The sequence below is a fragment of the Triturus cristatus genome, chromosome 11 (assembly GCF_964204655.1).
Source record: "Triturus cristatus chromosome 11, aTriCri1.1, whole genome shotgun sequence".
Classification (NCBI taxonomy): domain Eukaryota; kingdom Metazoa; phylum Chordata; class Amphibia; order Caudata; family Salamandridae; genus Triturus; species Triturus cristatus.
Genome location: NC_140594.1, coordinates 212,611,832 through 212,625,549, shown reverse-complemented (window position 1 = coordinate 212,625,549; position 13,718 = coordinate 212,611,832). Strand labels below are relative to the sequence as shown.

Genomic DNA, 13,718 nt, shown 5'->3' with positions numbered 1-13,718 from the left:
CTGCAGAAGCACAAATGCATGCAGTCTACCATTACTTGCAAAACACCTATACAGCTCAATCCATTACAGGTTTAAAACTGCCCGCTTTACAAACAAGTGACTCTTTTTTTAGATCTCATATACACTGCCCTCACATGCAGTAAACTTCTTTGTCCACTCCGTGCTATATCCCTTATAGCTCAGTGAGCTCCAGTGATGAGTGAGAGGGCAGGCGACATTTGGTGGCACTAGTGGAAGCAAGTGAGTGTCAAGCATCTACAAATTGACCGTCTGTCAGGAGAAAAACAGGCACACCCATCACATTAGTTCAGAAATGTATCGTCACCCAAATAGGTTTTGTCAAATTATGCTTTGCTTGGGAAAAATAAAGTATTGTTGTGCATTTTTGGGCAATTCTTTTTGGAGACTTTATGTTTGAACTGAGTAGTAAGCCTGTGACTCCAATTCACAGTCAGCCACAAACCTTTGATTTGCTAAACACTGTTTAATAATATTTTCCCACCATAAAAATGATTTGCTGTGGGTACCTCGGGGCGTTTATTCTTGTCAATGATGAGGAGTACCAAGTTCTAGAAATTTTTGTCCGGAGGGGGGTCCTCAAGCCAGAAAATTTTGACAGGGGGGTCTCGGCATCAAAAAGTTTGAGGACCTCTGCTCTACACCCATCTACACCACTCTACGTCACTCCACTCTACTCTTTTCCACTTTACTCCACTTTATATCTTTATATTGCTCCACTTTATGCCACTCCATGCCCTTCTACTCTACACCACTCCACTCAATGCATCTCCACTCTACGCCACTCCACTCTACTCCACTCTACACTACTCTACGACACTCCTCTCTGCACCACTTTACTCTATACCACACCAAAACACTCCACTCTATGTGACATTACCCTATGCCACTCTACGCCACTCCACTGCACTCCACTCTCTGCAGCTCCACTATATCCCACTCTACTCCACTCTACTCTAGGACACTATGCTCCCCTCTATGCCACTCAATCTATGCCATTGCATTCCAGTCTACAACACTCCACTCTATAACACTCCACTCTATGCCCCTTCATTCCATGCCGCTTTACTCCACTCTACGCCACTCCACTCTATGACACTCAACACCTCTCCACTCTATGCCTCTCTATTCCACACCTCTCTACTTTATGGCACTCCACTCTACTTTACTCCACTTTATGGCACTCTACTCCACTCTATCAAACTCTACTCCATGCCACTCCACTCTAGGACACTCTATGCCACTTTACACTACTGCACTCGTCACCAAGTTATGCCACTCCACTCTATGCTACTCCACTCTACGCCACTCTATAACACTCCACTCTAGGGGGGCGTGGCCTGACAAGACAGCCGGGTAATTGTGCTTGAGCATAGCTCCTGCCCCTAAATACTGAATCTTGCACAAATCCTGGTGGAACCGACACAAAACCACATAAAAAGCTGTCAGAAGCCATATAGACCCAGCGACAAAAAAAACAGGTCCGCCGTCAAGAAACGGCGAAAAACAAAGCCTTATAGGAAGCGAGAGGCGAGCGGCGTGCCTGATGCTGTAATGGCACCACCTGACTCCAACGCTGCCGAAGGCCGTGGAGGGTGAGAAAGCCTGCACCACAACCCGTAAAAGGATTAGAGGTTGCCGCACCCGCAACATGCACAGAGAGCCTGGCCCCCCGTGGAGACAGCAGTGAGACTGGTGGAAGCTCCCGTGGGATGCAACTACGAAGTGGGACGTGAGCGGCCTGTGTGCGATCAGGCCTGCCTGGGTGTGGCCTGTATCGCGCCTCTATAACAACGAGCCAGAAAGAAGTGCGGCCCTTCAAAGGCCCAAAATATCCCCTCCGTGAGTAGAGACGCTCCAGAAGCGCCCGGAGGAGCAGGAGGCAGGGACTGATTGCCGGGACAGAAGTGGGGCCCGAATATACAAATTAAAACCGAAAGAAGAAACAATTAAAACCGGCAGGAAAGTTTAAATACCGGCACGCACAAAGCTACAGCGACGAGGAAGCACATTGGCAGTAAAAGCAGCAATATACAAGAAGCAGATGCGGCGGGGGAGGGCGGACAAGAGGGCTGAGGAGGACTGTAGCCCCCCAGAGTAGCAGAGAAAGTACGAAGGGGTGCATCCCAAGCCTACATTGGTCAAAACGAGGCCTATATCTGAACTGCCTACTAAATAGCCTCCAACCAGGACATATGGACTCAATGCAGTGGTCAGCATTGGAACACGTAAGAAGCCCCCACCCTGACAGTTGCAGAGAGCGTAACAGCGATAGTAAGACTCAGTGCAGCAGTGTCCACAGTGGACTGCAAGGGTTTTTCGCAAAAGAGAAAACGTGAGCCTATGAAGAGGGCCTGGGTCTCCCCTCCCACCCCCCCCTATTTCCCCATCGCCAAAAGCAACACAAATCACTAATCGGGGCAGAGAAGCACGGCGAAGAGCACAACGGTGTGTAGGCACATTCAGTCTCAAAAATACACTAACGCAGGTCAGACAATGGTTAAAGATAAGCCATCGAAAAGGGGGGTAGGCTAACAAAATTGTGCAATATACAGTCCCGGGTTTATTTGTTTTTTCCCGAAAAATCCAAAGGGCCGGCTGCGGACTTATTCTTGGAAAATTGGATCAGCACGGCCTTCAACAATATCAGACTCTCCAAATCTTTTGCTATAGATAGAGCGCACTGGGCCCTCGGGCCCCCACCGAGTCCGGGATCACCGCCTAGAGCCCTGATAGCATGCCTGTACAATTACAGAGACATAATACTACAGCATATCCTTGTTAATGGCCCACCGCTATATGAAGATCGTGCCATTCAAATATACCCTGATTACACCAGAAAAGTGCATGATCTCCTAAATGGATTTCTAGAAGTCAAACGGCGCCTGTGGGGACATAATATCACATACAGCCTGATGTATTCCCTGGGTGTCTGTGAGTGCAATATTACCGTAGAGTCCACTTGCACGAAACACCTCAGGATGCAATAGAGTGAATGGACTCTCTAGGACTGGCTGAACCAGACCAGAACCAAGGATGGCGCGAGCAGCAGAAAAGCACACAGACGACAGCGTGGTCAGCGCCGAAATGCAGAAGAGAGGAGACCCACTCCACACGAAGTACCAAATACAGGGCTCATCCTGGTTGGCACGGATGGAACTTTATGGACCGAAATGGCAATGATACCACTACAAAACCAATATTCTCCACTCTGCTTGGTACAAGAGACCCAGACTCAGACTGATGGAACCCCAGAAGAGTGAGAGGCGACCTGGAAGCACACATCCATTGCAGGTGGGATCTGGGAATGGTAAGAGATTGCATCAAGGTCTTGTGAGTAGACAAGAATAATGGGGAACATATTATGCAGAGACTGTGCAGACAGATAACATCTCAGCCAGAGGCGGGGAAATGGTTTGAAAAGGGGGAAATAGGAAGGAGTGGTAATGCTGGGTTCCACCACCTGAACTCAATAGGACACTCCAGTCGCTATGCACATGTATGGCCTTGCTGAGCCCAGGTGGTCCTGCAGGGTAGCACTGTGACTGGCGGTCTGGCCACATAGCAAAGACTACTTAATTGGACTAGAACCGGATCGATCCTTCGTTCTGAAGAGATAAGGGTGAGGTATTAGGGAGGGGGGGGGCTAAGATAAGTTTGGGGTGGAGTCACCTGTCCTTAGGCCATCTGTTGAGCTATGGGAATGTGAACCTACTGCCTGTGGGAGGGGGGAGTTGGGGATGTTACAGTTATGGTGAAAAGCTACAAACCAGCAGAAAGGTGTGTTCTGCTATGCAGAGGACGAGGTACAGGGAAGTCACAGGTAGGCACGGCTCTACACAAGAACCTTCTGTAGGAATTAGAGGGAAACCTAATGATGATTTGGTGACATGAAGGGACAAGAACAAAACTACAAGTTTATAAGATGAAACGTCCAAGGGCTTTATAATTTTGTCAAACTCAACCGAATAGCAGCTTACCTAAAAATATATGGGGTCGCATTTGCATTCCTGCAGAAAACGCATGTATGGGGTGTTAGTCTTAAATACGTCCAAAGAAGTTGGCGAGGACAGATCTTCGCGACGTCTTACTCAGGATATGTCAGGGGTACATTGAAATGGCTGGTTCCGGGAGTCCCATTTAAAAAGGAAAGGACCTGCCTGGACCCGAATGGGAGGTATATCATGGTAGAGGGTAGTCTAGATTGGCATAGCATGTATATGCTCCAAATAGTGATGACTGGGATTTCCTGGGACCGACTCTTAGACAGGCCCACCTTACGCCTGACATTTAAGTCATAATTGCAAGGGACTACAACTGTCACGGAACACTGGATAGGATCCCACCAAGGCTGGATACCAAACTGAAGGCGAAGGAGGCCATGCGCCTGATGCAAATCAATTACGACCTCATAGACATCGAGGGACAACGCAACCCACACCAAAAAGGCTACTCTTTTCACACCCCGGCAACGAACACATATAGTCGATTAGACTACTTCTTCATGCAGGCAGCGGCCATACACAGAGTAAAAGAAGCGCAATACCTGGCCTGATATCTATCTGATCATTCCCCACTGCTAATAGAGTACACATTGTGCAGATCCCTGTCAAAGATACCATTATGGAGGATAAATGCTGCCGCACTTACAGATCCGGTCTACAAGACCACAATAAAAACCGAATTGAAAGGGTATTTCGATACAAACTGGAAGACAGCCGGCGCTAGGGCAGTAGAATAGGAAGCATTGAAAGTGGTACTTAGAGGAGTATGCATGTCAACAGAGGCGGGGGTAAGGAAAGTGATTGAACGAGACCTACAGGGCCAAGAGCGAGACCTAGCCAAACTAGAAGGTGCACTCCCCACAGAAGTAGAGGACCCCCAGAAATGGACAGAGCGGCAACAGAAGGTTGGGGGACTATGGGACAGGCTAGATAAATACAATAGAAATAATAGTAGAATACGATGGTACACAGAGGGGGATAAATCGAGCCATCTAATGGCGCACCTGATTAAAATGGAAACACAACCAAAACAAATACTGGCGATATGCAAAAGACAGAATAAACTGGTCTATACGCAACACGAAATGAACACAGTATTTGCAGCACACCTAAACAAGGTATATATGGAACCCCAAAAGGCTGCACACACACTGAACATAGAAACTTACCTGGAAGGGATTGTAACGCCCAGATTAGACCTAGAAGCCAAGAAAGCCCTGGGTGCACCAATGACCAAGACAGAATTAAAAACTGCGATCATACACATGAAAACAGCAAAGTCACCAGGCACGGACGGTCTCACAGCTGAATTCTATAAGCAGTACCCGGAACTCGTAGCGGATAGACTGCTAGAGGTAATTGTAGTGGCATGGGAGAAGAAAGAGCTACCGAGTTCAATGCGGGAAGAGCTCATAGTGGTAGGACCCGACACTACCGAACACGTACGGACCAATATCCATGCAGAATGTGGATCTGAAGCTCATAAGCCATGTTCTGGCGAGCAAACTGCTCCCCTATTGTCCTCAACACATACACGATGACCAGTCGGGGTTTATACCCCTCAGAAATACCCTAAGGAACATCCGCAGGATCGCACATGTTATGCAGACCTTAGACGCGGATTCAGAAGAATGCGCTCTGGCCTTTCTAGACATCGAACAAGCGTTCAACTCTATTAGATGGGAACATATTTGGCTAGTATTGCATAAAATGGGCCTGGGCCCTCAATTTATCAAATAGGTAAAACTATTATACAGAAAGCCAACGACCAGGGTTCGTACAGGAAAATATGTGTCTGAAAGTATGACGCTCCATAGAGGGATGTGGCAGGACTGTCAGCTCTCACCACTGATATTTGCCATTGCAGTGGAGCCACTGGCATGTTACCTAAGATCAGTACTGAAGGGACACGGCATTAAAATCGGCCAGATGGAACATGTAGTGTCACTCTATGGAGTTGATGTTATATTGTATCTAAATCACCCGACGCACTCTACCTCAATATTAATCCGAGTGCTGGCAAAATTTAGGAAATCCTCCGATCTGCGAATCAACAATTCTAAATCACAGCTGTACACGTTAAGACGAGCGAAGGGACTTACGACATCTCAGCTCCCACAGTTAGAGCTTCCCTGGGCAACAGAAACTGTCCGATACCTGGGCATACACATCACCGGAGAGCAAGATCATTTTTACAAACTGAATATAGGAAGGATAGTAAAAGGATTACACTGAAGTGTACAGTTTTGGAACACACTGAAATGGTCCCTTATGGGCAAAGTAGCCCTGATCAAAATGGTGGTTCTGCCTGGATGTCTTTATGTCATGCAGGGCTCTTTCTACGAAATTCCACGTAAAGTGTTTAAGGAATTGGGTGCACTGCTAACACTGCTGTTGTGGAATGGGAAGCGCTGCAGAGTAGGACTAGAGGTAATGAAATGGCAGTGGGATAGAGGGGGAATAAAGATACCGGACCTGGAGACACAGACTCCTCCTGGGACAGAACCTTGCTCACAGGCACCTGTGGCAGGCAGCAACTGCGGGCACTGCTTATGAAAGGAAGGGGCATACAGGAAGCGCTCCCCTCTCTGGTACGGCTGATGGCCAGGATATGGGACAGGACAGTAAGAATGGTCATTAAGAGAGTGCCATACGCACCAGACGCAAATGTCTGGACCATAGCACAGTTTGCTCAGGTAGCGCAGAAAATGACGGTCAAGAAATGGAAAGAAGGGGGCTGCCTAATGTTGACAGATCTATATCCTGAAAGCAGGTTCATAATATACCAAGATGCGATGGAAACATTCACGCTAGGCGAAGGGCAATTCTTGCAGTACACAAAGATAGCAGCCACGGCCGACAGCTCTGGCCGACATTCCCAGAAGCCCCAGAACACTCACAAACCCTAATAGTTATGATCACAATGGAAGGGGGGTGCACATTTGTAACCCATTATAGAGCATTGAGGGAGGACAGACAAGGCAAGCACCTTAGGGTAGAAGAGAGAATTGGAAAAAACTGCCCGCGAACAGCCACTGACGCAGGCAGACTGGAAAAAAATACACAAGGAAGTCGTAAAGTCTCTATATGTGCTAGATTTAAGCAGATTCAATACAACATTGTACACATGATGTACCTCTCCCCTAGACGACTGCACACTATAAACACAACGCGAGACCCAAGATGTCCCAGGTGTCGACACACGTTCTTGCCAGAACAGATGTCCTTTCATGATTTCAGGGGCATTAAATGGGTCTCAGAAAGAAATTCTATATTTTGGTACATTTCCTAGATCCTTCTAGAATATGGCCCAGGATTTGGCTTTCTTGACCCTTAGTCAATGTGCCAACACAAGACAGAAACCCATTGGGACTGTAACCACTCCGCACCCCACTGAGCAGTAGTTGAGTGAGATGTGTTTCAGGTAATGAGATGTGTTTCAGGCTTTGATTAGTTATATAAAATACCGCAGGGATAATTAGCAGAATCTAAACCCTCTTTCTCATTAAAAAGGCTGACTCAAGAACACTAGGAAACAATGGATACATTTAAAAAATACATTTTAAAAATTAGAATCCAATCGTAGTGCACACAATATATGTTGTAATTATTATAAAGACAATCAGAATGTTAGCTGGAAAGTTTACCAGTAATGTGATTAACAGGAAATATTGGAATATACTGACTGATTAAATTTATATCAATCTAATCTCATTTCTTTGGCTTACTAAACTAGACTCAGGTCCAAAGGAATGCCTAATCCAAAGATAGCTCACAGTCTCATACCTGCATCGAACAATGAAGTCACTGTTCAATATAATAGCATAGTCTGCTGGTCTCATCTGAGCCGGGAGAAAGGCTTATAAACCCGCAGCAAGTAAAGGGTGAATGCGCCTCCTGTTAGCCTTTAGGAAAAAGAGGTGAAGCGATCAGCGGCTGCTACCTTAGAACGGCCGGCGGCCGCCTCCCATGCGTCCTCTTCCTTCCTCCTCTGCAGTTCAGCTGGCAGCAGGAAGCACCCGGCACACAGGCTCCCCTAAACCAATCAGCGATGTAATTTGGTCTGAGCGCCATGGATCACGCTCAGACTTGAACAGGGAGTCTGTGCATGTTCCTGACCAGGCTTTGTAATGCAGCCTGGTAGGAACATGCAAAGTGCACATGAACTGTTTGGTCGGCCCAAGAGGGCCGACCAAACAGTTATTGTCATTTTATTTTTCCTTTTTGCACAGTGGGGCAACGCTCCTCTGCCTTGGTGGAGGAGCCGCAACTGGAAGCAACTCTGCATGCCTTGTCTTGTCTCGGTCTCCTGGCATGCAGTCCTCTCTAGCACTTCCAACTCTGCTCCTAACTTATATAAAATAGTCTAGTCATTGGTGAGTTTTTCAGAATAAACAATTAGCAGAAAACATGCCGGATGCCCTTTTACTTGTTTTCATTCTGTAAAACCGTGTTCTTTTAATTATAAATAAATAATAATAGACAAGAACTTAAATGATCAGGTTCCATGAAATTTTGTTTCCAACTCGTTAACAGTTATTTTAGAACAGATAATGCAACTCTGATTATATACTGTGCATATACTCAAGCAAACTTGATTATTGCATTGCAATGAAAAGTGACATTAAACAAGCATGCATTCTATATTTGTCACTTGTGCCTAAATAATTAAGACGTGTAATCTAAAAAGGTGGATACCTAGAAGATTTTTTTAATAATTATATGAATTTGCTGCAGATAGGGCAGCCAAATCAAGTTACTATGGGCTTGTTGGCACAGTGTATATTTAGGCTTAGGCAATCCATATATACTCATTAATTGAGTGGGATGTATGCAGGAAATATATGTAAGTTGACCATATATTCTTATGAATCTTAATTGAATCGTTCTCTAATTACATTGCACAATACTTGTTTTAGGGCCACATTCAGAGAGCCCTAGTAATCCTAATATGGGCATAGATTCACACCACAATCAGGATGACAAGATGTTCATAAAGTTTGCACCCAGGGTTATTTCATTCACAAATCTTGAAAGATGAGCAGATAATTAGTGCCAAGATTTGTGTAGGGAAATCCGCAAAGATTCTGTGTTTTTGAGCTCAAGAAAGGAAAATATGTGGTATTACTGTGTTACCCCCCATTCTGCAGTGTGGAACTTGGCTTTGGAAAGTAACAGAAATACTGTATCCACTGTATAAGAAATTACCTGGTATAATGTTACGTCCTCAAATACTGAAGAACTGGACATGAGGTTATTAAACTAAACTTTAACTCTAAATATGAATATACTGTCAAGTAACAAGGCGTGTCACTTTATCGTGTTCCTACCATAATGGAGATGATTCCCTTGTGTTTCTGCTCCACCAGGTCACAAATGATCTTGTTGTTGAAGAATTGCACTGGTTCCCACTGTAATCACACAGAAGAGGAGGTCACCCACAACAGGACTGTCTCAGGTTTTTTCTCCAAACATGAAATCATATGCATTTTTTTCAACTTCCACTACAGGTAAATTCAACAGCTTGCACTATACATAGATGAAAACTGAGATAAACTAAAGCATGTGTAAATGCTCCAGTATGATGCTATAAATCAAGAGGTTCCCAGTTATGATACTAGTTAAGTTAAATTATGACCTAACATAGAATCCAGCATTTATATTCCAGAGATGACTCTAAAGTGAACAAAGGTTTAATGTGACATTCATGCTATTGATGAGCCATCAAGGGAAATGTTAAGTCATACTGAGTTTCGCTCAGTGACTCCTTGAGGTGCATGGCGGTAGCCTAATCGACACAAGCATCACTTCCAGGCACTTTTGCCAGGGACGGTTAATTGTAGCCGGCACCTTACAATATCAAATCTGAGACTGCATCATCGCCCTACTCACAGTTTCGGATGCTATTGCTTTTAATGGCTGACCAAGATTTATGCGCATATGTACAATTTGGTGAACAGTATAATCTGCCAAAAACGTTATGTGATTCGCTGTTCCACCTCTCTATTTAGAGCCAGGGGAGCCCCCATGTGTCTGACGGCATAGACACATGGTTCATCTGGCGAAAACCTTTGACCAATGGGGCAACGTTCATTGGACCATTGATCGAAGGATATCAGATCATCCTCACTAGTCAGGGTGGATGTTCTGAAGCCATGTTCCCCTGTTCTGGACCAGCAGGGAAAGGCCAGCAGTCCCGAACAGGCAATAGGACTAATGACTTCACATACTGTAAACAAAACTGCCAGCATGTCAGGGATATTAATTTTTTGTTTCCGAAAAACAAATTTCCAGCTTGGGAGGTTTTTTTGGAAAGCAAAAAAACGTTACTTTTCAGGCACAGCATAGCCTCAGTGCCCTTAGCAGGGTCACGTTGGCAGTGGCACTGCTGAAGAGAGATCTCAGCCTTCCTGGGGGAGATCTCTAATCCGTGCAGGCCGTAATCCGCCATGGCAGAGGTATATATCCTTCCACTGCCGTGCAGCCTACCGTACTTTAAATAAGGCCCTTAGGGACTTATTTATGAGCCCTTGCGTCACTTTTGTGCCGCTGATGCAATACTTTTTGTGACGCACCAGCAGCGTAAAAATGTGCCATGTTGCATCAAATTTACGAAGTGACGCATCTAGGTAGATGAGTCACTTTGTAAACCCCTGCGCCACATTATACCTGCACAGGTAAGCCTCGTAGAAGTGACCCAGTAAAATCTATGAGATTTCACTGCGTCACTTCTAGGACGGAAATGCATCAATATCTTATGCCTGCTTCACAGCAGGCGTAAGACTGACGCAGGCACATTTGAAATGGGACTTGCCCATGTGAAAAGACCCCCTGCTGGAGTTGCGTCACTTTTGTGACACACTCCAGCAATGCGTCATTTTTGCGCCTACAGATACGTCAGAAATACTGACATATCTGTAACTCCTTGTGACATGATGTGTCGTACTGTAAATATGATGCATCATTGGTGTTGCAAGGGGGGCGCAATGAAAAGTGACAAATCTCTGTTTTCACGCAGAGATGCGTCACTTTTCATAAATGTGGCCCTTAGTTTATTTGAATAGCACTGGCCAAGCAGTTACAATTTCCTCAGAAGGGGTGGTGTGAAGGTCAGTTTGAGGCACAATATAAAATATGTTACAAGATTTAATGTATGTAGTTACAGGTATTTTCTTTAAAAATAAATCTCTTTTATACACAGTGAGGATTAGTTAAAATAAAATAAAAAATGCAGAAACCAGAAGTTTCTTGCACTTATATTTCTGGCAATACGAACACCAAATAGGTGTAACATAGTAATGAGTAACTTAAAACAAGATGGTGACTACCACTATTTTGAAAGGCTTTTTTAACTTTATCGGGCAGCTTTGCATCTAATCAATAGCATTTCTTTTAGAGTCTTTGGATAGTCTTGTGTCTAGGTTACATATAACAGACAGTCAATGGGCCAAATGTATGATTAGTGACAGACAAGCCTCTTTAAGCAGAGGGCCAGAGGCTCGGTTGGGTGATGCAGAGCTGCATTGTACATCACACCTTGCTTAACACTCAGAGCCTTATTACGAGTTTGGCGGTCATCCTGTCAGTCCAACAACGCCACGCCCACAAGAGGACTGCCAAGTCTGTTGTGCGCCGACCGGATTATGAGTGTAATCTTTAGTGTCTTTAGTTGGTTTTCACACAACAGCCTCAAATGCAACTCGGACAAATCCGAAATACTATTCTTCGGATGCCCATCAGAACCAGATTGGCAGGGATGGTGGCCTGCTGACATGTTCCCTCCCACTCAGTCCTCTAAGTGGGCTAAGAACCTGGGGGTTAAAATTGACAACGAGCTCTCGCTCAAATCCCAGGTTTCCACTCTTACGGGAACATGCTTTGGGATACTCAGAATGTTGCGCAAGTTCTTTCCCCTTCTCTCGGAGGAACATCGGAGGATCACTGTTCAGGCACTCATAGGGTCCAGATTGGACTATGCAAATGTCCTATATCTGGGTCTGCCTGAATACCTCCTCCAGCGTTTGCAGGTTACTCAGAACGCTGCTGCTCGTGCAATTTTTGGCCTGCACCGCCGCACCAGTGCCTCCAATCTCCTCGTATCCCTTCACTGGCTTCCGGTGCGGAAGAGGATACTTTTCAAGGCCATGACTCTCGCCCATAAGGCCTTGCATGGCAATGGTGCCAAATATCTTCAGAGGAGGCTGGACTTCTATCGACCTGTACGATCCCTCAGGTCAGAAGCTTTGGCTTTGGCTCGGGTGCCACGCATCAAAAGGGCTCGGCTAGGCGGCCGGTCCTTTAGCTTTCTTGCTCCGCAGCTATGGAATTCCTTACCGGTGTCCTTGCGAAACACCGCTAACCTGCTTGCCTTCAGAAAAGACTTAAAAACCTGGCTGTTCACTGGATAATCTGCCCCCTCTTTAGGCCCCTGCTCTTTTTACTATTATGTTTTCCAGCTCTTTCTTTGGTTTGGAGCACAAAAGCGCCGGGACACTCCTTTGGAGTAGCCGTTGCGCTATAAAAGTCCCATTTAACATAACATTTAACATAACATTTTAACATAATCCAAGGCGGGCGGTGCTGTGGGGGTTTTACAGCAGCAGCTGTGTAATGCTCACAGGAGAGCCTTAACGGCAGATCGCTGCCATGACACCACCTGCAGCATGCTCCTGCACAGTGTGGCATGCATGCCACACTGTGCCACAACGGGGTGCAGATTCCAGGGAGCACAACATGTGCCCTCCTCGCATGCACCTCCAGGCCCAAATCCAGCAGGGTCTTCCATGCTTGCCACCCTTTTCATGGGGGGCTCACCGCCATGAAAAGGGCGGTGGATATGTAGGTCTAATGTGCTTGGCGGTGCCGGCATCAGTACCATAGCAAATTGAGGCAGGTTGCAGACCCCTGGCGCAGCAGGATCCTTGATTCTGGTAGAACCGGTGGTCTTGTGGAGGTCTGACCGCCACACTCAGAATACTGCAGGCGGATCTGTAGTGGTGGGGGTGGTTGGACTGCCACCACAAGTACGGCAGTTCTGATGATCGCTGTTCTCGTAATAAGTCCCTTAGTGGGGTGTCCTGCTCTGCTACATTTTTGGGAAGGCAGTCGTACTTCAAGTATGGGAATTCAGCATTTGGGAATCTCAACTTTGACAGATTACTCTTTCTGCTGTCATCTTGTACTGCGTTTGGCTGCGTTTAGGCGTGATTCACTGGTTTCTGTTCCTTTAGCAGAATTGTAGTTTCATTCTCTGAATATTGTTCCAAAACTCATTACTATTAAAAAAAAAAAAATTGTAAATTGTATTTATGCAGCTTTTACTACTACTGACAAGGTATTGAAGTGCTGTGCAGGGGCCGTAGCACTTTGAATGGATGCTGGTTTTTGGTTTTGGGGTCAAACAAGAAGTGTCAAGTTGGATTTGGGGCTCGGCTCATTCTCTCTTTGCTTATTTACCTTATGCTATTTTGTGTTTACTAATTCTTCTTCTTTTCTTTTCACTACCATTCTGATGTAATAAAGTGAAGATACTAAAAATATTTATCAAAAATACAAAAAAAGAAGCACTTTGCAAAGAGTAGCATGCTACTCTGGAACCCAAGATAGAGGTTAGTAGATTAGTAAATTTTTCTTTTCTTTTCTTTGTGCATTGGTTATGTTAGGTTTGTGGTCTTGAGTTCTTGTGTGTTTAGTAGA

The 13,718-nt window shown here is 45.6% G+C and overlaps 1 protein-coding gene across 1 annotated transcript in view; it reads right to left on the bottom strand.

The window, feature by feature from the left end:
• MYO1H (myosin IH) overlaps positions 1-13,718 on the bottom strand; it is a 606,720-nt gene that overhangs the window by 332,115 nt on the left and 260,887 nt on the right. Inside the window, exon 14 of the mRNA XM_085633501.1 lies at positions 9,353-9,433. Within this exon, the coding sequence (XP_085489627.1) occupies positions 9,353-9,433 (81 nt within the window). The remainder of the gene's footprint in view (positions 1-9,352; positions 9,434-13,718) is intronic.